At 46.8% G+C, this 23488-nt stretch overlaps 1 protein-coding gene across 1 annotated transcript in view; it reads left to right on the top strand.

The window, feature by feature from the left end:
• The window catches only part of PGPEP1L (pyroglutamyl-peptidase I like), a 40575-nt gene continuing 17087 nt past the window's right edge, over positions 1–23488 (top strand). Inside the window, exons 1-3 of the mRNA XM_050967170.1 lie at positions 1–225; positions 2550–2602; positions 15794–15910. Coding sequence (XP_050823127.1) covers positions 192–225; positions 2550–2602; positions 15794–15910 — 204 coding nt within the window. The 5' untranslated portion in view covers positions 1–191. The remainder of the gene's footprint in view (positions 226–2549; positions 2603–15793; positions 15911–23488) is intronic.

Consider the following 23488-nt stretch of genomic DNA (forward strand, 5'->3'; position numbering starts at 1 on the left):
TGTCACATGAATCCAAACTTGTCTCAGTCTGATGAAGTCTTTTTCACTGTCCAATAGGAACCTGCATGTTTCAGAACGGCTTGGAAAAAAAGGGTGTTCCAAATCAGGCAGATTACTACAGATGTCCGAATGACGATACTGTTGTTTAGAACTGAAAGACTACCAGATTTCACTTTCTGGAGCTAAGTTTCATGGATTCAAATTCCAACACTGTGGTTGTGACTGGTAAGTTTTTTGTTTGATTATTTTTTTTAAATTTGCTTCCTCTTTTAGCCAGCCATGGAATGCACACATGCCCGATCTTTGTCATAAATGGTTCCCTGGAGGGAAATACAGTAGCAACTGGTCGTTGTATCAATTCCAAATGGAAAATAACTCACTGCTGTGCCTTCCTTAGAAAATCAGATGTATCTCTCTCCTTTATTGCCATCCAGTTTGGTTAGCTGCTCCCTTTCTCTCTCTTTTAAAAAAGAAATCTTTGACATCGTCACCTGTCCAAGTTGTGTAGCTGTCAGCAGTATAAACTAATGTTAGATGAACCTGACCCCAAAGGAGCTCTGAAGCAGCAAAAACTAGGTTGCATCATGCCACCACATAATCAGGGTCTAGAATTAGAACAACACATGGCAAATTTCAGGGTCTCGGTTTCATGGCAAGGTAAGAGAAAAATCACAAAAGGAACAGCAGCCTCATCACTGCTAAACTAGCCCATTAAAATTAAGTATACCAGATAAGCACGCCTGAGCCTGCAGGTCAAGGCACCAGATTTGAAAGTTTTCTCGTTAGCTATATGTAATGCTGAATCACAACTGCAGACCCACCAACTGGAGAGGTTTTTAAGCTTTAAAAAGGTTAAAACTCTTAAGGAATGCTGCTATCCACTGTAGCTCTTGACATGTGAGTTGCTGGATAATTTTCCACTATAGGGCATCTGAGGACGTAGGGATGAGGCTGAAGCTACATCAACATGTTTGCCCATGAGCAGCTCCTTGTTAGCTTTTCCCCTTACATGGTCATTTAGGTAGAGACTCCACTTGTTGAAATAGCTTTAGAATGACGTGTCTGTTAGACGCACAGGTGCCGCTTAGAGGTAATATAGATAATTATCATAGCATGCCTCAATCCCATTTTCACCTGCTTGTAATATAAACTTGCTGGCACTGCTCACAGCTTTATCATCAACTACCTAATAATATTTCAGCCAATTTGATATCTATGATGGCTTAACTATTTCAATACAGTAATATCTTCTTACAGTGATTTCTTTTAATAAAACAGCTTTACCCTAAGCAATAGTTCTTTCTGACCACAGCTGTAATTTACATATTGCATTGTGAGCCAGTTCAGAATTTACATTTTACTATAAACAGCGTTTCACTCTGGCTTGGTCCCATTATGTTCTTCACTGAAAGTGAAGTGGAACAAATATTCGGGAAGAAAGGGGGGTCCTTTATTTATACAAACGACAGTGAAGCCTGTGAAACTCATTGCCACAAGTTATCATTGAGACTAAAAGATCAGTATGATTTAAAAAAAAGGTTTAGATATTTGTAGGAAGAAAAGGGGGAAAAAAGGAAGAAAAATAGGAAAAGGAAAAGGAAAAGAAATACTGGAAGCAATTTAAGGCAGGTGTACCATGCAGATGGCCTAAAAAATATTTATTTTTTTTTTAAACAGAGTCACTGCAGCCTTTATACTATAGCTAAGGCCGTATAGTTTTCATAGAAGTAACGTACTTTTTTAGGGACCGAAAGGGCAAATTTTATGCATGTCTGCAGATATATTACATTTTTATACTCTTTTTCACTAGGGTTTGTTTATTTCAAAAATTATGTGCTTTAAAAAATGGAGATTAAAATAGCTTTACAGGCTTACCTGTATTAGTTGTTCCACTGACCAGGATCTAAGACATTGCCTACAATCCACAAGTGCATACTATCTGATGTGATTTGGGATGGGGATGCAGAGATTGGGATGTGTAGAGCTAGTGGAAAATTTTTTAAATTAATGTTTTTCCTGACAAAATGCCCTTTCAACCAAAGAGAAAAGTGGTATTTTTTTCATTTTTGATGGAAAATTTTTAACAAGAAATTGATTTTCTTTTTTTAAAAAACTGTCCATTCATCTCAATGGGCAACCCCTTTCACTTTTTCCCCACCTTTTCCACATGGAAAAAGATAAGTGAGAGAATGTAGGGGAGGTTTTACCTACCAAAACAAAGCAACTTTTCTCAAAACATTTAAAAGAAAATTCATTAAAACATGATCATGAAATAACTTTACCTATTTCAATAAGTCAATACCTTTTTCAGCCCCCACCTCCCCCCTGCCCGGAGCGCTGCTTTACCACATTATATCCAAATGTGTGTTATATCGGGGTAGAAGTGTAATAGAATTCCCCTAAGTATTGCAAAGGCTGTGTCTATCCAGTCGACTCATAATCCACAACCAAGAATATCAAGGTAAAAAAGAAGTACATGAGTGCATATAATCCAACTCATGGTACTTGGAGTTCAAGCACAGTTTAATAGCACTTTTCTTTAATTTCAGGCTTTGGTCCCTTTCGACAACACCTCGTTAACTCTAGCTGGGAAGCAGTGAAGGTAAGAACCGAAGAGGTTTTTCATGCAGGTCCATGTAGGAAACAAGAAAAGGGGATGCTTTGACTATAACTTCGTTCCTTCCATTGTTTGTCCATAGCCCAGAGCTGCTTCTTTTGTAATACACGAAAAAAAAAAAAAAAAAGAGGGCAGAGGAAAAAGCAGAAACTGCTGAATGAGTAAAAGATGAAAATGCACATATTACTTATAATGCTTAATTTTGCTTTGAGGTTTTAAAAATTGCTTGTAAGTAACAGCCTTGCCTTGAAGAATTTAAAAACTGGATGTATTTTTGCTGTAGTGCCAGAACACCACCTTCCAGCATCAAAGAAAATGCAAAGGCAATACATTCATTGTATTTCAGGGGACATCTGCTAAATGAACGGAACTAAAATTGTATATTTACACACACATATATACACACACACAACAACTGTAATTATAGAAACTGGAGAATAATCACTTTACTACAACAATCCCAAATAGTCTGTGGAGGATCCTCATTACCCACTGTCATGTTAGATAGCTATGAGCAAAGATCATGCAGTGTTCCTCGTCTCCGAGTGTGCCATTTTGCTCAACTTTGCCTTCCCAGTGTCAGTTGTTACCAGTCTCCACTGTTAATACTGAATACCAAAATTATTTAGCTATGGGTTTTCCCACACTACTGGACTCTATCTGTAACAAAAACATCCCTGAATTCCACCTTGCTACAAACAAGGAAGATGAGATTTGGAAATTCCTTTTTGCTCCCCAACCACATGGGAGATCTGAACACATCTTGGAGACTCATATTTGATCATTTCATCAATCTACTGTAGGTGTTAAAAAAAATGGTGGTTTTCAATTAATATTTGGAGGAGTCCATATTTCCTGGCAAGCACCATTTCCCCAAATAAGTTCAGGTAAATTTCGGATTATGTTTCAAAAGCATAACTTAAAAGGCTCATCTGGTGTTGAACCATCCAAACCTCACTTCCTCTAATCTGATTTAGGGTTGTTGCACTCAGACATAAGGGAAGGCTGAACTTGACAAATTTCAGCAGCGGGCATGTGGCTAACTGTAAAATAATAGCCTATTCCATTATATTTGAAAACTGCACTTATTGTACCAGCAGGTTTTATATGATTTATTAGTTGGGTATTTTAGTACCTTAGCGCTCTCAAAAAGGTTAAAGGCTGTTGTATGTATTTCTAAGCAGCAGGAGCAGCTAAAGATTTCTGCTGAGTGTGTATATGCGTCATCTCTGTTCAGTACATTTCCAGCTATTTGTAACAGACAAAATGGCTGCTGCAGGTTTTAATGCACAACCTCACCTCCATTCCACTTCCTCTCCTTGGGTATTTACTTGTACAATTAATTTAAGAGAAAGTCGTTCACACAAGCTATATCAATGTACTTTGCTGAGTCACATGGCCAGCCAGAATTGCAAAGCAGAAAAGAGATTATGAAAATGTGATTTGAAGTGAGATGGAGGTTGGATGAGGTGGAGAGATTGAAGGGTGGGGAGAGAACAGGTTCTGGATGATAGAAAAGCGGAAGATGCAGAGAATAATAGTGAGTGCGCACAGCAGGGCTGAGAGGAGCCCAGGGAAAGATGAACTGAGGTGGTGGTCACGGTCTGATAGGTTGGCTGAAACATGTCCTAAAGAAAACAAGAAAAAGAGAGAAAGTTCGGTTCAAGATTCATCTGGATCACTGAATACATGAGGCGCCAATAGAGTAACAGCAAAAGAAAGACATTTGTGCACCATAATAACTGTACTTGTTAATGATACAGTGTCCACTGCTACAAGATTACATCCTTTATGCAAGCTGTAATGATAGCTATTGAAGATTTGACTTTAATTAAATTGAAGTGCAGTAAAGGAAAGATTATTGAGATACTCCCTGTTGGCAAATTTTCTCCAGGATCAAAGCAGAAACCAACTCCTCTAGGAATACAGTTGTCTTCAATGAATGTGTACAAGAGAGGGCAGATGGGGACACAGATCAGCACTGGAGAGGGATCTTAGCGTTTGGAAGAAGAAATCCATTAGGCATTCAGTGAAGTGATGAGGAGGAAGGTAATCCAATCTCCATAGGCTACTAAAAGCAGAACACATACTTCAGTTGTACCTTTCAGTACCCCAAGCATATCAGGAGGCCAATAAGTTATCCCAACCTGAGCTTGATGTACACCCCAAACCACAAATATTTATCACTTGACAATACGCTTGGTCGTCACCACCTGATTTCCATTGGTCCTAATTTTAGACACAGTATCATCTTATCCTGGTTGAAAATAAAATACGTTCTTTATCTGCAAGCAGAACAGCCTAAGGCCAGAACGCGCTGATGAAACAAGTTTTTGTAACATCATGTCATGTGCCTTCTGTGCCAGGAAATTATGTAACGATAGGTATTTTTAATTATAGAAAGTTTTAGCTAAGTCACGGATCACAGAGATCAAATCCCCTTCCCTCCGCTCCAACACCCTGTATGTGGGATTAGTTTCTGCTTGTATTGGAAATACTGCCTCGGTTTCTGATTCCATTGTGGTGCAAGAAGCAAAATCTAGATGATGGAAAGAACTATGCAGCAAAACAGGAAGAGTCTGGAAGTTTGATAGACCAGTGAGTTGTTCTGGCTGGCCTATGCTTAAATAGCAATCTGAGGCCAAATCCCACTGGCCTTGATCAGAAGACTGAGAGGGGACATGATAGCAGTTTTCAGGTATCTAAAAGGGTGTCATCAGGAGGAGGGAGAAAACTTGTTCACCTTAGCCTCCAATGATAGAACAAGAAGCAATGGGCTTAAACTGCAGCAAGGGAGATTTAGGTTGGACATTAGGAAAAAGTTCCTAACTGTCAGGGTAGTTAAACACTGGAATAGATTGCCTAGGGAAGTTGTGGAATCTCCATCTCTGGAGATATTTAAGAGTAGGTTAGATAAATGTCTATCAGGGATGGTTTAGACAGTATTTGGTCCTGCCATGAGGGCAGGGGACTGGACTCGATGACCTCTCGAGGTCCCTTCCAGTCCTAAAGTCTATGAGTCTATGAGACTTCAGGAGGCCTACACAAACAAGCTAAAGTCAGCAGAATTTGCCATGTACATTTGGTTGGTCTGAGCTCCTGCTCTCCTTACACAATCCGCCACATTCCTTATGGGGCCTCTTCTAACCCCACCGCCACCAAGGACTGACATTACAGGCACCTTCCTTCGAGCCAAAGAGAACTGGGCCAAATCCTGCTCTCCTTATTTACACTGAAAACCTGTTGAAGACTATGGGAATTTGACTGGAATAAGGCAGGATTTGGCCCTCATTGGGGAGCTTCTCAGCAGCGATTCTAAGGTGACTGGGTGTCTGTGTGTGGATCACTAAGTGATGCAAGGCAATCCTGCCACCCCAGAGGACCAACCATTAACACACCCAGATTCAATATAAAAAGGACTGTACAGTAGTAGCAGCTTTACTGACCACATCCATTATGGCTGGCTATCTAGAACTAGCTGTCTCTCCCCTAAACACTGCCTCACCATGAGGTTTTGTGTAAAAAGCCAGTCCCAGCAGGGCAGCCACTTGCCACCTATTTGTAGGTCAGAGGGTTTAGCTTAATCCCCAGTTCCTGCAGGAGCACAGCAATCTCAGAACCAAAAAGCATCGATGCAGTTTCACCGTCAAGACTCTTCAGCTTGGAGCATTATAGGCAGATTCCTCTCATCCTGGTGGCAAAGACTTCTCTCCCTTGGGCCATACCTTTCCTCTTAAAGCCCTGCTTCCTTAAGACCACCTGGCTGCCAGGCCCTCTGTCTCAGGTTGGCAGCTTCAAACCTCTCTCCTCAGGGAGTGGCAGGTACTTTGCTCTTCCACATGATTACGGAGCCCTTCTCCTTGCTAGTTGTAGGATACACTCCCCCATCCTAGCCACATGGATCCATTGAGAGCAGTCTTTCCTTCTGTTATTTCAAAGCATTAGTCATGCTTTGGAGGACAGTGCCTCTCTATTTTCGGTGACTAGGCTGAATTCTCCTTTTTTGCCATCCTGAGGAGCCAGAACACAAGAATGAACTAGCCAGTCTAGGTCCAGGACTGCTACCAGGCTCTGAACTCATTCATACTGTCCTGGAAAGAGACATTGTGACGGGGTGTACCGGGCCCTTCGAGGCCCCCTGCTCCTACCACACCCCACACAGGAGAGGAGCAGTGAAGGTGAGTTCTCCAGGCCTGCCTAGAAAGGCTGCAAGGAAGCAACCAATCAGAGCACAGCGGGCACAGTTAAAAGGAGTGCAGGGCTTGAGTTAGTTCTGGGCTGGGACCAGAGGAGTAAGGAAGGGTGCTTCTTGCTTGATGCTGGAGCTCCAGGGTTGGGTTCTGGTGGAATTGGCATTTGGTGAGGGAGAAGTGGAGTTGAGAACTTCAGCCCTAAGGTAAGGATGGAGAGGAAGGGGCTACATGGGAAGCAGCAACTATTAAAGAAAGCAACAGGTGGTGGCTATTTGTAGGGTCCCTAGAGTTGGGACCTGGTACTCCCACTGGCTGCTGGGGAAGCAGCTTAAGCCCAAGTGATAAGACTCAGTATTAAGTCCATTAATGGCTATTAGCCAGGATGGGTAAGGAATGGTGTCCCTAGCCTGTGTTTGTCAGAGGGTGGAGATGGATGGCAGGAGAGAGATCACTTGATCATTACCTGTTAGGTTCACTCCCTCTGGGGCACCTGGCATTGGCCACTGTCGGTAGACAGGATACTGGGCTGGATGGACCTTTAGTCTGACCCAGTATGGCTGTTCTTATGTTCTTACTAAAGGCCTGAGAAGTGGGACGGAATTTAAACAGAACACCAGAGAACTGCTGAGGACAAAGTCACCAGGGAGAAAGCCCTGGGAACAATGCTGTATACCAGTACAGGCATGACCTTAAAGCTAGCCCAGAAGGTACTGAGGACTGAGCCAGAGACAAGGCTGAAGACATTAACAAGGGCACAAGGACAGGACTTTTTAACCCTAAAAGTGGTGACAGCCAACAGAGGGGACCGGGAGCAGAGAGAGGGGGCAGGGTTGCACTCAGTGGTCAGGAGACACTCACGAGACAGCTAAAAGGATTTTGCTTTCCTAGTTGGTAAAACACTGCATTTGATTGCCTATTTTGTGATATAAATAAAATACACAAAGCCTGTGAAGAATACATGCCACGTTTGCATTAGCGTGAGTTCACGTCTCAGTCTGAGAAGATACACACCCAAGGCATCCATCAACATTACTGGGAGTTGCATCCATAGATGTCCCATTCATCAGAAAATATACCGCTTTAATATTTAGGGGAAAGGACAAATCAAAAGGAAGTGAAGATATAAGTGGTTTTGTCAATTCAGGGTCACTGAGAAATGCTTCAAAGTTTCTACTAAACACATGGCCTGGCACGGTTGACTAGTGCTGGAAAGACTGAGCTTTCCTTTTAAAAATCTGTCTTTGTAAAGTCTTTCATGGCTCTTATAACTCATCACCCGAAATACCCTCTTAAAGTATGCATGAAAGTGCAGCAGCAACTTTTAACTCTTGAAACATGGAGTATAATTTTCACTCTATGGGAAAGCAACACACAATATATTTACTTCAGATCAGCTGGCAAATTGCAGTCAGTGATCGTAGAGACAAGGTGGGTGAGGTACTATCTTTTATTGGACCAGACCTGAAGAAGAGCTCTGTGAAAGCTCAAAAAGCTTGTTTCTTTCACCAACTGAAGTTGGTCCAATAGAAGATTGTACCTCACTCAACTTGTCTCTCTAATATCCTGGGACCAGCATGACTACACCACCACTGCAAACAGTCAGTGATTATGACAGGTTGGCTGCTCAGTGTCATTCACAGTTCCCTCAGAATCACAAATGTCTTGAATTATTTACTTCATACTACAGATCCACCTAGTCCCCTCCACCTGACCCTGTTTCTAACTCTCCTCCAAACAAGGTCAAGCGTCTGCCACATGACAACAGCCAGTTACCAAGTCAGCACAATGCAGGATCAAGATCAGGGTCCCAACTCCATAACTGGAACTCAAGCCTAAACACAGTGGCAAAACTCAGCATAATTAGTCTGTGATGATTGCATTAAAGGAAATTGTCAGCTACTTCTAGGAGCCAGCTTTTCTAGCGGCAGCTGAGAGACAGACTTCAAGCCCTGTTCTTTATTCGGCCATTGACTCTGTGATTTTAGGAAACGTGTCATTGATTTAACCTCTCTAACTCACTTTAACCAGCAGTGATCTACCTCAGAAGGTTTTCATGGAGCTTAATTAATGTTTTTAAAGTGCTTTGAAATCCTTCAGTGAACAGGTACAGAGAACTGAAAGCTATTTTTAAAGAGTTATTAATTTTACTTTTTCAAGTTTCCTTTATTTATAAAACATTCTGAGGAGCTAAAAGTATATCTGCAGCCCTTTAAAAACTCTTTTTACATTTATTTACGTTTGGTAAATATATAAATTCCCCTATTCTTACCCCAGCACAACACTTTTATAACACAGCATGTGCAAAAATGCCAGCATGATTCTGTGCCTAATCTGCATGAGCAGTTACTTTAAAATGTGTGTGAAATCATGGTAACTGACTGCATGAAAATGCAGTTGCGTATCTAGGTACTGCTACCCCATTTTGACCTGAGCAGTTAGCCAATATTTGGAGTCTTGTGCATTGTTTCCATTAAGAGAAGTTGATAATGGAGTCCTGTTTCCTTAAACACAATAGGACTCAAACAGGAGGCACATTTTTTGTTCATGGTTCCAAGCTTCTTTCCAGCCAGTCCTCTGCCCAAAAATCTCCCTTCTCTTTGGGCTATGTTTCCAGGGCATCTCTTGCTGTCTGCTTGGCCTCTCTCTGCTTCTTCTCTGACTGCTGCTTAGACACACACGCCACCAAACAATACTCAGCAAAACCCTTCCATCCACATAGCTCACTCTCTGACCAGCCTCAGGTGTGGCTTGTGTATTGTTTCAACTAACTTACTCCAAAAAAGGACCTTAACAGCTTCTTACATTTATTCTGAATGAAGGGATATTACACCCACCAGCTCCACCACATCACACCCAACCTCCATCAGAAGAGTATGTATTTGGTCATCACTATAATATTAATGTGCTCCATAATATTTAATTGATTATTATCTTCATAGCAACCCTATAGAGCAGTGTTTCCCAAACTCAGGTCCGTGAATGTTACAGGGTTCTCGGGGAAAAATTCCCTAATGGCGGATAGAGCTGTCCCTAGGGACCCCGGGCAGCAATAGTGTCTCAGCGTTTCACTGTACTCCTGTCAGTATCCATCTGTTGTTTCTTGTCTTAGGGCAGGTCTACATTACAGCTGGGATCGATGCTCTGAGATCAATCCACTGGCGGTTGATTTAGTGGGTCTAGTGAAGACCCTCCAGATCGACAGCAGATCACTTTGCAGTTGACCCCTGTACTCTACCACCGACAAGAAGAGTAAGGTAAATCGATGGGAGAGTTTCTCCCATTGACCCCCCGCAGTGTAGAACCTGCGGTAACTCAACCTAAGGTCTGTCGACTCCAGCTATGTTATTCACGTAGATGGAGGTGCATAGCGTAGGTTGACTTTTAGTGGTAGTGTAGACATAGCCTTATACCAAGATGTAAGCTCTTTGAGGCAAGGGCAGTCTTTTTATTCTGTGTTTGGACAATGCTTAGCACAATGGAAGTCATGGTCCATGACTACAGCTGTAAGGAGCTATAGTAATACAGAAATAGGCCATGTCTACACTACAAACTTTGATCAACACAAGTTGCATTGGCATACTGTCACCAAAGTTGGTATACTTGTGTCAGTGTAAAGTGCAGTGCACCATGGGTAGTAGAGTGCCACATGCTTCCATCCGGCACAATTCTTTTGGGAAATTTTCCCAATGTGTTGTGGGATAGAAATGACCCAGGGATCTCTGGGAGCTAAGGGTCAAATTCCCAACATGCAATTTCTCCATCCCCTAATACCATCCAAATCCCATAATTTCTGCACTTTAAAAAAATAAAAATCCCACAAACCTGAGGACAAATTTCAGTGTCCACCATCTCTGACAGAAGCACGGAGCCCTCAGAGATCTGCGCTATTCTCATGAACACTGGAAGTACAGGACATGATTCTTCTGTATTTGCAGACCTGCAGGAAGTACCACATCCACGGGGCACATGGCAATTTATTCGAAGAGAATTTGTTGACATAGTGAAAAACAAGCCAAGGTTGTCGGGGGTGTTCATGGATGACGGTGGTACTTCTGGGCCTGTGAAATGAGCACTGACTGGTGAGATTGCATTGTAATACAGATATGGGATGACTAGCAGTGGCTGCAGAACTTTTGGATGCAGCGCAGGGACATGAGAAAAATGTTGCATTGACAGCAAAGAAGTGAATGGCGAGCGCACTGTGGAAGTCGGTAATGCTGGATTGCTACTGATCAATGGAAATCATTTTGGAGTTGAAAAATCTAAAGTTGGGGCCATTGCCAGGCAAGTGAGTAGAGTCATTAGTTGTCTCCTGCTGTGCATGATGTGACTCACTACAATGTGCAGGTATCAGAGGGGTAGCCATGTTAGTCTGGATCTGTAAAAGCAGCAAAGAATCCTGGGGCACCTTATAGACTAACAGACGTTTTGGAGCATGAGCTTTCGTGGGTGAATACCCACTTCGTCAGATGTATTCACCAACAAAAGCTCATGCTCCAAAACGTCTGTTAGTCTATAAGGTGCCACAGGATTCTTTGCTGCTTTTACAATGTGCAGGATGTTGTGGATGATTTGCACCTATGGAGACCCCAACTGTGGTGTGGTGATTGATGGCACGCATACTCCTATTTTGACACCTGCCCACCTTACCACAGAATACCATAGAAAGGGCTATTTTTGTACAGATGTGCAAAGCATTGGTGGATTATGAGGATGCTTCACTTCTATCAGTATGGGCTGATCAGAGAAGGTGAATGACGTGTGCAACTTTAACAGCAGAGGACTTTTCAGAAATCTGCAAGCAGGGACATTCTTTCCTGAGTGGTGGATTACCTCTGGCAATATTGAAATGCCAAGAGTGATTCTGGGACCAGCCTATCCCTTGCTCTCCTGGACTCATGAAGCCATTCACTGGCCACCTCAACAACACAAGGAAAGATTCAACTAATGGCTCATCAGACACAGAATGACTGTTGAATGTGCTTTTTGTAGACTAAAGGGATGCTGATGTTGTGCACTGGCTAGATTGGTTATAGCTGCCTGTTGTGCCCTGCATAATGTCTGTGATGCAAAGCCCCAGCTACAGTAAGTCTGGCCTACCAGGGGCTGGGAGAGGGGGAAGGATTTCTGTTGCCTGAAGCAATACAATTTCAGTCCAGATTCCACAGGTATGAGCAAAGGGCACTGAATATTGGCACTGTTTTCCACAGGCAGCGGTGGTTTTAGCTGATGGAGTAACAAAAGCACAGCGCACACTGCTGATATTGGTATGCTGTAGCCACCCGGGCTCATATGTCGCTAACTTGTTTACTGCAGTGGTGCCGGCTGAACTCATCGCAAAGTGGCATGGAAAAGCATCCTACCATGGAGGAAGAAATGAGGCAGCCGTCCTGATTAGAAACCTTACAAACCTTTGGGAGAGGATTGCAGAGTATCTCTATGAAAGTTTAATCAAGATGTCTCAGGAGGGTGAAAGGGACATCCTATGTACATAAACAAACTGCTCCACATGCCCCTCCTTCACACCCAGCTTAACCCTACAGGAGAATGAAAAGCACATGCCAACTCTACCTCTCTTTGTTGTATCTCTACCTCTTCTAATATGAGTAGAACAATTAGAAGTCAGTACCTCTGCCTTGTTAAGGAGGCATGGGCTGGGTACCATCCTTAAATTTAACCATTTTAAAGAAAAACGCACGCCCTTCCTACCTGAGGTCCCTTCCCCTTCATCAGGCTCATCCGTGCTCACCTGGAGGGACTGGGTAGACTGGGGCAGTCTCAAACAGATCCTGGCTCGTGATATGGCTGTAGCCTCCTGCCGTCTCTCTCCCCCTCTTCCTCCGCCTCACAGTTCATGGCAGCGGTCTCTGTCTGGGACTCCTCAGGGGTATCCATGGTGCTGTGCTGGGTACTGGGGGCATCTCCACCAAGTAGGACATGCAGTTTGTTGTAATAGTGGCTGGTCTCTGGCTCAGTTTCCCTGGCCTGGTGGTATGCCTAGCCAAGTTCCTTTGTTTTCATGCAGCACTGCTGCTGATCCTGGTCATGCCTCTTTGCCTGCCTCCCCCATGCAATCTGCTCATAGATGTCCACATTACTGTGGCTGGTCCATAGCTGTGCCTCCACAGCCTCTTCTCACCACAGGCCCAGGAGATCCAATACCTCCTATCTTCTCCTGGCAGGATTGCATGGAGCCAGTCTGTTGGTTGGATGGTTGCACAGAAAAAGGAAGAGCTGCTAGGTGTGCTTGCTACTCTGGGAAATCAGGAAAGGGCATTTTAAAAACAAGCAGGAGGTTTGAAAGCAGGTGAAGGGGTAGCTTCCAGTCTCCATGACTCCAGGGCAACGGAGTTTACAACTGAGACCACAGTGGTAAATGTCGCAGGGAATGTGGCATTCTGGACAGCTGCTGGAGGACTGTTAGGGTCAACACAGGTCACACAGCACCTACATTAGCACTGCACTAACCTCAGTAGATTTGCCATGGCTCCACGCTGTTTGAGGAGGTGGTTTTATTGCATTGCCATGACAGGGTGGGTACATCATCCAGAGAAATTTGAGCATAGAGACATGCACAGATAGGCTGACGCAAAGCGGCTTATGTCAACCAGGGAATGTGGCATTCTGGACAGCTGCTGGAGGATTGTTAGGGTCAACACAGGTCACACAGCACCTACATTAGCATTGCACTAACCTCAGTAGATTGACCATGGCTCCACGCTGTTTGAGGAGGTGGTTTTATTGCATTGCCATGACAGGGTGGGTACATCATCCAGAGAAATCTGAGCATAGAGACATGCACAGATAGGCTGACGCAAAGCGGCTTATGTCAACCTAAATCTGTAGTGTAGATCAGCCTAAATAATACTAAAGCACTTATTTAGGATCTAACAGAGATTGTATCTTCCTTTCTGTCCCCAATACGGTCTTCAGCACTTTGCTGCTGATCAGAGTTTCTCCTGTATAAACTATGGGCCAAATTCATGCCTGTGTGCATCGCCATTGATATAGATGGAGCAATACCAGGAATGAATTTGGCCTAGTTGGTTACAATTCAAACTAAGAGTTCAAGAGGTGAATGACAGCAGCAGCTTAAACATTTATTTTTGGTCCCCATGTCTTACAGAGAAGTTACAATCTGTCACATTACCAAGGCCTTGAAGTTAAAAGAGGAAAAGTCTCCTTACATATTCAAATTAAATATGCGTTAAAAAAATAAAATGCTAATCGTAAATTGGCTCAGGCTTTATTTTGTTGGAAGCAGAGACACAGCACTGCATTCTTAAGCAAAGACGATACAACGGCCTCTGAAAGACTGTCAGTGCCCAGAGGAAAAAGGGCTGGCAGTCTTCTCTAAATGTGTTTACTTCCCCACAGGCATTGTTTCCTTGCTCGTGTCACATATTGATTAGCTCTGCTCAATTAACTGTTTCCGCTGACAAGAAAATTGGAGCAGTTTATTTAGGAAGCCAGTGTTCAAGGGCAAATTTCCCAGTTCTTCCATGCAAGCGACCCTAGTGAGAAACAGGTCCACTTTCCCTTAAAGACACTGGGATGCTCTTCCACCGTGCCTCTTCCCCAGAATACACCTAGTTTCCCACCAGACTCTTCCCTAACACAGACCAGATTCCTTCTGCAGATGCCTACTTCCCACAGCAGACCTACCTCATGGCTTACCAACCACTCCCTTGCCCTTAAGCCCTACTGTCCTGACCAGAATCCCCCATGATTCATCCATTAACCATCGGAACAACTTACCAAGGATCAGGGTGGACTCACCATCAGTGGCAATTTCTAAATCAAGATTGATATTTTGCTAATATATGCGCTTCTGCTTCCAGCAGGAATTAATTCAAGGAAGTCCTATGGCCTGCGGAGTACAGGTGGTCAGACTGGTTAATCATAATGGTCCCTTCTGCCCTTATAACGTATGAATCCTTATGAATCTTCTGGATGCCCCTTTCGATGACAATTCCCTCATTTTGTCTTTTGAGGGTGGTTGGCTGGCCCCTCCACCAATCTAGCTCTTTAGATGGTTCCAGTATTTCTCTCATCCCAAATCCAGAGCAAGAAACCAAATTCTTCAGGGAAAGCATTGCGGTTCATGTCTTTTATAGGCAAAGCATAAGGAGAATCCCATCCCAATAGGTGGCATTTCCCTATATTGAGGAACCCCCTACAGCAGCTAGGAAGATGTTCCACAGTACAGGGAAACCTTGTCGATTACAGGTGGGGTTCCTTACACTGATAAAATCACCAAGCCTGAAATAAATAATCAAACAACAAATATGGCCCCTTCTCACAGCCTATTTGATTACAACTCTCTGCTATTAATAAAATGAAGCTGCATATAAACCAGGGCTATTTCCCATGGCCAACTTTCTTCCTTGTCGACTGAGATAATTCCTCTTTGTCCAAAGCACCTAAAACTAGAATAAGCCCTAGAAAACAGCATAAGGGAGTGTGCTGCCTTGGCAGAAGTTGGACTAGATATCCTTGTGGGAATTTTGTATGATGTGTGTTTCAGCAGAAGTTTGGCTCTCAAGTCCTCTGAAGGGACAGTGTTGGTTACATCAAGGATTATAAAACATTTTTCATAAGTTGTACATCTTGAGAGAGATGAAATACATTATACAAATGGTCCATAGAAACGGCTGGTCATATGTTGTTAGTTCTTCTCTTCGTTTCCAGTGGCTAAATCACTTTAAAAGTAGCTAAAATGTATTAAATATTTTCTTAACGTCACTTTCTCAGGTAAGGCATTGCTTTTTGCCAGAGAGATGTTTGGTTATCAGGGGGAAGGGAGATGGTCCACACAATCATTAGTGCTAGGGAAGCTGTCCATGGACTATTTGGGAACCGCTAGGGTAGATATGTTGCATTGCGATATACTCTCTGAATTGGACCAAAGTCTGATTTTTCACATCGTCCTTTGAGACAATCTAATGCTTTTCAAGCCTGTGTTGCTTCTTTCTGTGTACAGGAGATGTCCAAGTTAGGCCTTGGTGAAAACATAGATCTACACATCATGCAACTGCCAGTGGCTTACCAAAAAGCAAAGGATCTCATCTGTAAGATATGGGGGACTCTTCAACCACTAGTGAGTAATCATTATATAATTGAATTTTTTTCGCTTAAATTAAAATTGAACCAAATAATACAGTGTCTGTTCAAAATGTGGATACAGCTTGTCCACTAGATATATAGTCAGAAAAAAACAGGAAAAGGAGGGTGGAACTCCTGAGCGTGTGCCGAGAGGTAGGGTAGATGGACTAAAGAAACCTATTTGAGCTTTAAAAACCTTTCCCTCTTTTCAGCACACGAAATAAAGGGTAATATCTTTCAACCACCTGAAGTGATAGTGAGCAATGGAATATAATTTTGTCCCTCTGAGACAGGCAAAATGGACAATCAGGTCTTTGAAGGACACTGCTGTGGAGTGTTTTCATAGTTACAGCCACCAAGAATATTAGTGCTAATGATTCTCTATATTTTTCATTCTGTGAACCACTTCATCAGAGACAGAGCCCTTACATGATCTAACTTTCTCCTCCCAACCTCTTACTGAGTGAAAATGTGAGAACCATTCTGTGGACCATCACCAAAGACTTCATGGGCCACTGGTGATCTACCACTGGAAAGTTATGCTGGCAGCCTGCATGAGAAGGGTCTTTTCCAAAAGAAGTCATTCAGTTGCTAGAATGGCTTCTGGCAGCTCTTAACATGGATCTGATGGAGCGGGAAAGAGCAATTAGATTATGACCAAAAGTGAACCCTAGCCAGACCACAGATGGACTCAATGCCTGTTTGTTCAGAGTGTGAGCTGTAGCAGAGGTAGCTGGATGTGTGAACAAAGCCAGTGTAGCTGTGGGCAAACAGCAAAAGCGGTGAAGTGCTGGATTCTGTGACAGTAGCTAACTTAAGCTCAGAAAAACAAACATGGAAAAATATGGGGAGATTGGCATGCACATCTGAGAAAGCATGGATGTTGGAGGAATATTTCTCTCCTGTATCTAGTTTAGATGAGGCGGTGGTGGTGCAGAGAAACAGAATCCTTTGGTTCCTTCACAGCAATCAAATGACAGCTGAAGAGAGCCCTTTACGTGCTAAACAAACATCTCCTACAGTATCTGGTCATCTATCTAGGTTCTTAGATGATGCTCATCATCAGGGTATTAGAATGTGTAGTCTTATAGGACAGGATGACTGCTAACCATTACTCATTACATATCAGTGTAAGAAATCTACCACATGAATGTTTGAGAAGTTTAAAGGAACAGCTATTGTTCAAGAGGTGAATGTACACACCTTAGATACATTTTGGGCAACTGTTCGATTTGGTTTTACTGGATCCCCCTTAAAAAAGCCTTCCTCTTATGAAAGGAAACTAGATCAACACAGAATGTCAGGCTTTTTAACGTTTTTGTGAAATAAATTTGAATCAGTTGTATACGTATCACCACTAGGAAAAAAATTTTTACACTTTAAAAAAAATTAGAAAAGAAAATAGTTCATTATTGAATCTTGGGGTATTACATGGACTGGTAAAGTTGTAATTGTTTTATAGTTATGAAATGTGTATTTTACCACACTAAAGCATGTTCCTATCAGTAGACAAATTTTTACGTCGGGAGCACCTAATGAGAATTGGAATATAAACAACATAACTTCTGCCTAATAGCGATGCATTTATCTGGTATCAAGTGATTAAATGACACTTTGATATAGTGATGAGCATGGTATAAAATATATATAGTGCTTAACTATGCATAAAATAGTCCTGGCCTACAATCCATTGATAAATACAGATTTGGGGCCAAATCTTGCAATCCTTGTGCATTCAAAACTTTGATTTAATGAAAGGATTTCAACTCTAAAGGAAGAAATATAGGAAGTATTTCTTATTCCACCATTGTCATTTTAAAATGAGGCTTTAAAAAAAAAAATCCTTCTTTGTTTAATTGGGAAAACTATAGCTAAGGGGTTTGAGCATTGGCCTGCGAAACCCAGGAATGTAAATTCAATCCTTGAGGGGGCCATTTATGGGTCTGAGAATTGGTCCTGCTTTGAGCAGGGGTTTGGACTAGATGACCTCCTGAAGTCCCTTCCAACCCTGACATTCTATGAAAAGCTGCTGACTTTGATAGCTTGATAAGACGGTTACTCACCTTTGTAACTGTTGTTCTTCGAGATGTGTTGCTCATATCCATTCCAGTTAGGTGTACGCGCCGCGCGTGCACATTCGTCGGAAAACTTTTACCCTAGCAACTCAGTGGGCCGGCAGGTCGCCCCCTAGAGTGGCGCCACCATGGCGCTCGATATATACCTCTGCCGGCCCACCCGCTCCTCAGTTCCTTCTTGCCGGCTACTCCGACAGTGGGGAAGGAGGGCGGGTGTGGAATGGATATGAGCAACACATCTCGAAGAACAACAGTTACAAAGGTGAGTAACCGTCTTTTCTTCTTCGAGTGATTGCTCATATCCATTCCAGTTAGGTGAATCCCAAGCCTTACGTAGGCGGTGGGGTCGGAGTGAAATGCGGCAGAATGAAAACTGCCGAGTCAGAGGCCACAGCCTCTCTTGACTGTTGAACCAGGGCATACTGCGAAGCAAAGGTATGGACCGAGGACCAATGGAGCTTCGCGACAGATCTCGTGGGTAGGTACACGAGCCAGCAAGGCGGCAGACGAAGCCTGAGCCCTGGTAGAATGCATGGTGATGTGGCTTGGTGAAATATGAGCCAAATCATAACAAGTGGGGATGTCCGCCATCACCCAAGATGAGATCCTCTGAGAGGAAAACAAGCAAGCCCTTCCTTTGGCCCGCTACCGCGACAGAGCCGGGGCACCTTAGGAGATGGGTCTGTCAGCACAATATAAATGCGAGCCCTCCACAGATGCCCAAGGAGTGCAATGGTTATGCCCATTGCGTTGAGCTGTGGGTAACATGAAAGGCCGAAACCCCTTAGGGAGGAGACGTAACAGCTACGAGGAAAGTTGTCGTGCAGGACAGGCATAGCAGAGGGCCAGTCGTGAACGGCTCGACTGAGGGAGACATAAGTCTGGTTAAAACGAGGCTGAGCTCCCAGGTCGGGGCTGGGCGGTGCACCCGAGGGTGCGAGCGCTCCAAGCCCTTGAGGGACCTCGAACCCATAGATCGTGAGAACAGGGAACGGCCACCTTAGCCTGCTGGGAGGTAGAGAGGCTGCTAAGTGTATCCTCAGCAATGATACCGTCAGGCCCTGCCGCTGAAGGCCAGAGGCAGGCCAAATAGAGGGGATCGAGACCTCAGCAGGAGCAAGATCGAGCGTATTGCAGCCGTAGAAGAAACACTTCCACCTGGCCCTGACCGTTGACCAGGTGGAAGGCTGCCCGTCACCCCGACTCAGGTACGCAGCAGCCACACCGTGAGGTAAACCAGCTGCAGGACCGAGCGACAAAGCCCGTTGTCGCCCTGAGTGATGAGGTCTGGGTGGGGTGGAAGGGTAATTAGGTCTGTTACTGACAGGCCGAGCAACATGGTAAATCAGTGCTGCCTGGACCACTCTGGAGTGATCATGACGATGCACGCTCTGCCCCTGCGGAGTTTGAGCAGGACCTAGCGGACCAGTGGGAACAGTGGGAAGGCATAATGCAATTGGCCTCTCCACGGCATCAGGAATGCGTCCAAGATCGATCCTGCGGAGAGACCTCGGAAGGAGCAGAACATCTGACATTTCCTGCTCTCGCAGTGAGCGAACAGGTCTGTGTGAGGAAACATCTCAACTTCCGGAAAGCCGAACGGCTCACATGGGGCAGAGTGATCGCTCGTAAGACCAGAAAGACTTGCTGAGGCAAAGCGTTAAGACGTTCCGAACGCCTGGGAGAAAGGACGTCGCCAGCTCCATCGAATGGGCCATGCAAAAGACCCGGAAATGGATGGCCTCCTGACAAAAAAGGGGGGGGGGCAATGTCCCTCCCCGGATACTCATGAAGCACATGGCCGTTGTGTTGGCCGTAAACACCGAGATACAACGGCCTCGCAGCTGCCGCCGGAACCCCTGGTACGCCAGGCGGACTACTCTCATTTTTGGGGCATTGATGTGGAATGCCAGCTCCCAAGAAGACCAAAGGCCTTAAGCCCGGGGGTGACCATGAGCACTCGAGCAGAGAGATGACGCGTCCGTCGTCCGGGCAGTGAGGGCTGGGGCGGATGAAACCGCATCCCTGCCCACATCAGGGAGGGAGGTAGCCACCACTCTAGGGAGTCTATGGTGTTCGAGGGAACGGTGACCACCATGACCATTGGCTCCCTGTCCGGGCGGTACGCCGAGGTGGGCCGGACTTGGCGAGGACGGAGGCGGAACGTGGCGTGTTTGGATACAAACTTGCGGGCAACCATGGACCCCGGAGACTGAGACAAGAACAAGTCGAGGTCGTTGGGAAAGCCCTTCGACCTCCTATGATTGTTGCCATCGCGTAAAACCGCAGGTTGTGATAAGCAGGCTCCAGCTGGGTAGGAGACCAGGATAGCCCCTTGGAAGCCCAACCTCTGCGTGGGAACCAGAGTGGATTGCTCTATAGGAACCATCAGGCCTTGGCCTGTGAATAAGACCGTGACGATGTCCACGCACTGAGCGGTTTGTGTGTCAGAGTCTCCTCGGATAAGCGAATCGATGGTAGGCGGCGACTATGGCCGTAAGCCAGGAGAGTGACCGTTGGCTATAAAGCGGAGGTACCTCCTGTGCGGAGGGAAGATGGCGTCACGAAAGTACGCGTCCCTCATATCCAGGGCGGCATAGTAGCCCCCAGGAGGTAAGGATGGAATAATGGTTCCCAGGGATACCATGCAGAACTTCAACCTCATTCTAAACCGGTTGAGTCCGTGCAGGACCAGGAAGGTCTGACCTGTGCCCGCGTGGGGGACTAGGGCATAACGGGAGTAAAACCCCTCGCCCCTTTCGCCCGCCGAAGGGGGACAGGGCTGGAGCAAATTAAAGGTGATACACTGTCCCCAGGTACACCTTGGAAGGTTCGTCTCCGGTCCCAGTGGTAATTACGAGGGACCTTGACCTTGGCTCTTTAGGGGGCCTGACGTTCGTCCGCGACCACCTTGGCCTTGCCGTTAGCCAAAGTTCTGCCTCTGGCGAGGCACAGAGTATGGCGGCTGGGGCCAGAAAGGCCTGCGTTTAATCGCCGGCGTATGCATGCTTAGAGAGCGCATTAGGAGCCCATTGACCACCAGGCTTCGCAGCCTGGGGCTGTCCCTGCCACGACGAGGCCTTTACCAACAAAGGGTAAATCCTGAATGGCAAACTGCAGCTCCCGTCGGAGGTTTGAAACCTGAAGCCATGCACCTCATGGCGACGCCCAAGGCCAGAGTCCTGGCCGCAGTGTCTGCTGCGTCCAACGAGGCCTGGAGGGACGCTCCGGGAACCTCCTTTCCTCTGTCCTCCGAGACGGCAGCGGACTCCTGGCGGGAGGTCTGAAGGAAAAACTCCTTCACCCCGGTGCTATAAGTATTGCAGCTAAGCAAGGCTTGTTGCTTTGCTACCTAGAACTGTAGGGCCTCTGCAGAGTACCCTGGCGGCCAAGCAAGCCCATGCGCCAAGCCTCTTTCGGCATTGGGGCGGGCGCCCGCTGGCCATCATGTCAGGATCATGGTCCTGAGCATAGAATCTGCGCATATGGAATGACACAGATGCGTGTGCGGACTGCCACGGAGGTACTAAAGAAGGCACAGGCAGAGTCTCTGACTCACTCGGACCTTGCCCAACTCGGCACCGGGGACCGGCACCGGGAGGCGTACCGGTACCTGGAACGAGATCCAGACCCGCAACCAGAACGGTGCCGGGAGGTCAACCGAGATCTCGAGGCTCGGGGAGAGACTACAGGAGTCAAGGTATCCGCCGCGGCGCCGGGAGTCGGAACGGTGCCGACAGCGGGTCGGCGAACGGAATACCGGGCGGTGCAGCGAGTGTGACCAGTACCGATGAGGAAACAGCATCGGGACTGCCGATGGTGCCGGGCGTGTCGACAGAACCTGGAGTGCCTGCGGGACCGTAATCATGAACGGTGCCGCTCTGCTGTGCTGACAGAGGACGGTCACCTGAAGAGACTGTATCAGGCAGCATCGACTCTGTCATGGCAATGAAATTCCTCGCCGTCGGTAACGTCTCCGGCGTGGAGGGAACAGCAGGCTCAACCACAGCGCATAGTGGGGAGCTGTCAGGCATCGGATTCGACGGCCCTTGTGGGACCGGGGTTGACGGTACCGAGGTTCGGTGCCGGGCGATCCGAGTTAGATAAGCTGGCTGGCTGCGGTGCCGTCGGCACGGAAGCAGCAGGAGCAATAAGCTCAACCACGGCGCGTGCCGGGGAGCCGTCAGGCACCGGATTCGATAGCCCTTGTGGGACCGGAATCGACGGTGCCGACATTGTCGGTGCCTCAGAGGCGTCGGTGCTGGGCAATCCGACCGAGACTAGCCCTCTGGCTGCGATGCAGGTTGCACGGAAGCAGGAGCAGGGCTCTCAACCACTGCGCGGGCCGGGGAGCCCTCAGGCCCTGGATCCTAACGGCCCTCGTGGGACCGGGACCGACGGTGCCGACGTCATCGGTGCCGCAGCAGACGTCGGTGCCGGGCGATCCGACTCAGAGGAGCCCTCTGGCTGCGGTGCCGTTGGCACGGAAGCAGCATGAGCAGTAACTCAACCACGGCGCGTGCCGGGGAGCCGTCAGGCACCGGATCCTAACGGCCCTCGTGGGACCGGGATCGGCGGTGCCGACGTCATCGGTGCCGCAGCAGGCGTCGGTGCCGGGCGATCTGACTCAGACGAGCTCTCTGGCTGCGGTGCCGCTGGCACGGAAGCAGCAGGAGCAGTAGCTCAATCACGGCGCGTGCCGGGGAGCCGTCAGGCACCGGATTCTACAGCCCTTACGGGACCGGGATTGACGGTGCCGACGTCGTCGATGCCTCATCAGGTGTCGGTGCTGGGCGATCCGACCTAGACGGGCTCACTGGCTGCAGTGCCGCTGGCACGGAAGCAGCAGGAGCAGTAGCTCAACCACGGCGCGTGCCGGGGAGCCGTCAGGCACCGGATTCTACGGCCCTTACGGGACCGGGATCGACGGTGCCGACGTCGTCGATGCCTCAGCAGGTGTTGGTGCCGGGCGATCCGACCTAGACGGGCTCACTGGCTGCAGTGCCGCTGGCACGGAAGCAGCAGGAGCAGGAGCTCAACCACGGCGCGTGCCGGGGAGCCGTCAGGCACCGGATTCCACGGCCCTCGTGGGACCGGGATCGACGGTGCCGACGTCATCGGTGCCGGGTGATCCGTCTTAGATGAGCTCTCTGGCTGCGGTGCCGTTGGCACGGAAGCAGCAGGAGCAGTAAGCTCTACCACGGCGCGTGCCGGGGAGCTGCCAGGCACCGGATTCCGTGGCCCTGGGGGACTGGAAACGACGGTGTCGACGTCATCGGTGCCTCTGCAGGTGTCGGTGCCAGGTAATCCAACTTAGACGAGCTCCCTGGCTGCGATGCAGATGGCACGGAAGCAGCAGGAGCAGGGGGTCTCAACCACGGCGCGTGCCGGGGAGCCATCAGGCACCAGCAGGAATCGTAGGCTCTCTCGACCTCGGAAGAAGGGAGCGGTGCCGAGCCGATATCGGTGCCGGCGACGGCCGGTGCCGAAAGGCCTTG

Source organism: Gopherus flavomarginatus, chromosome 9 (assembly GCF_025201925.1).
Source record: "Gopherus flavomarginatus isolate rGopFla2 chromosome 9, rGopFla2.mat.asm, whole genome shotgun sequence".
NCBI lineage: Eukaryota > Metazoa > Chordata > Testudines > Testudinidae > Gopherus > Gopherus flavomarginatus.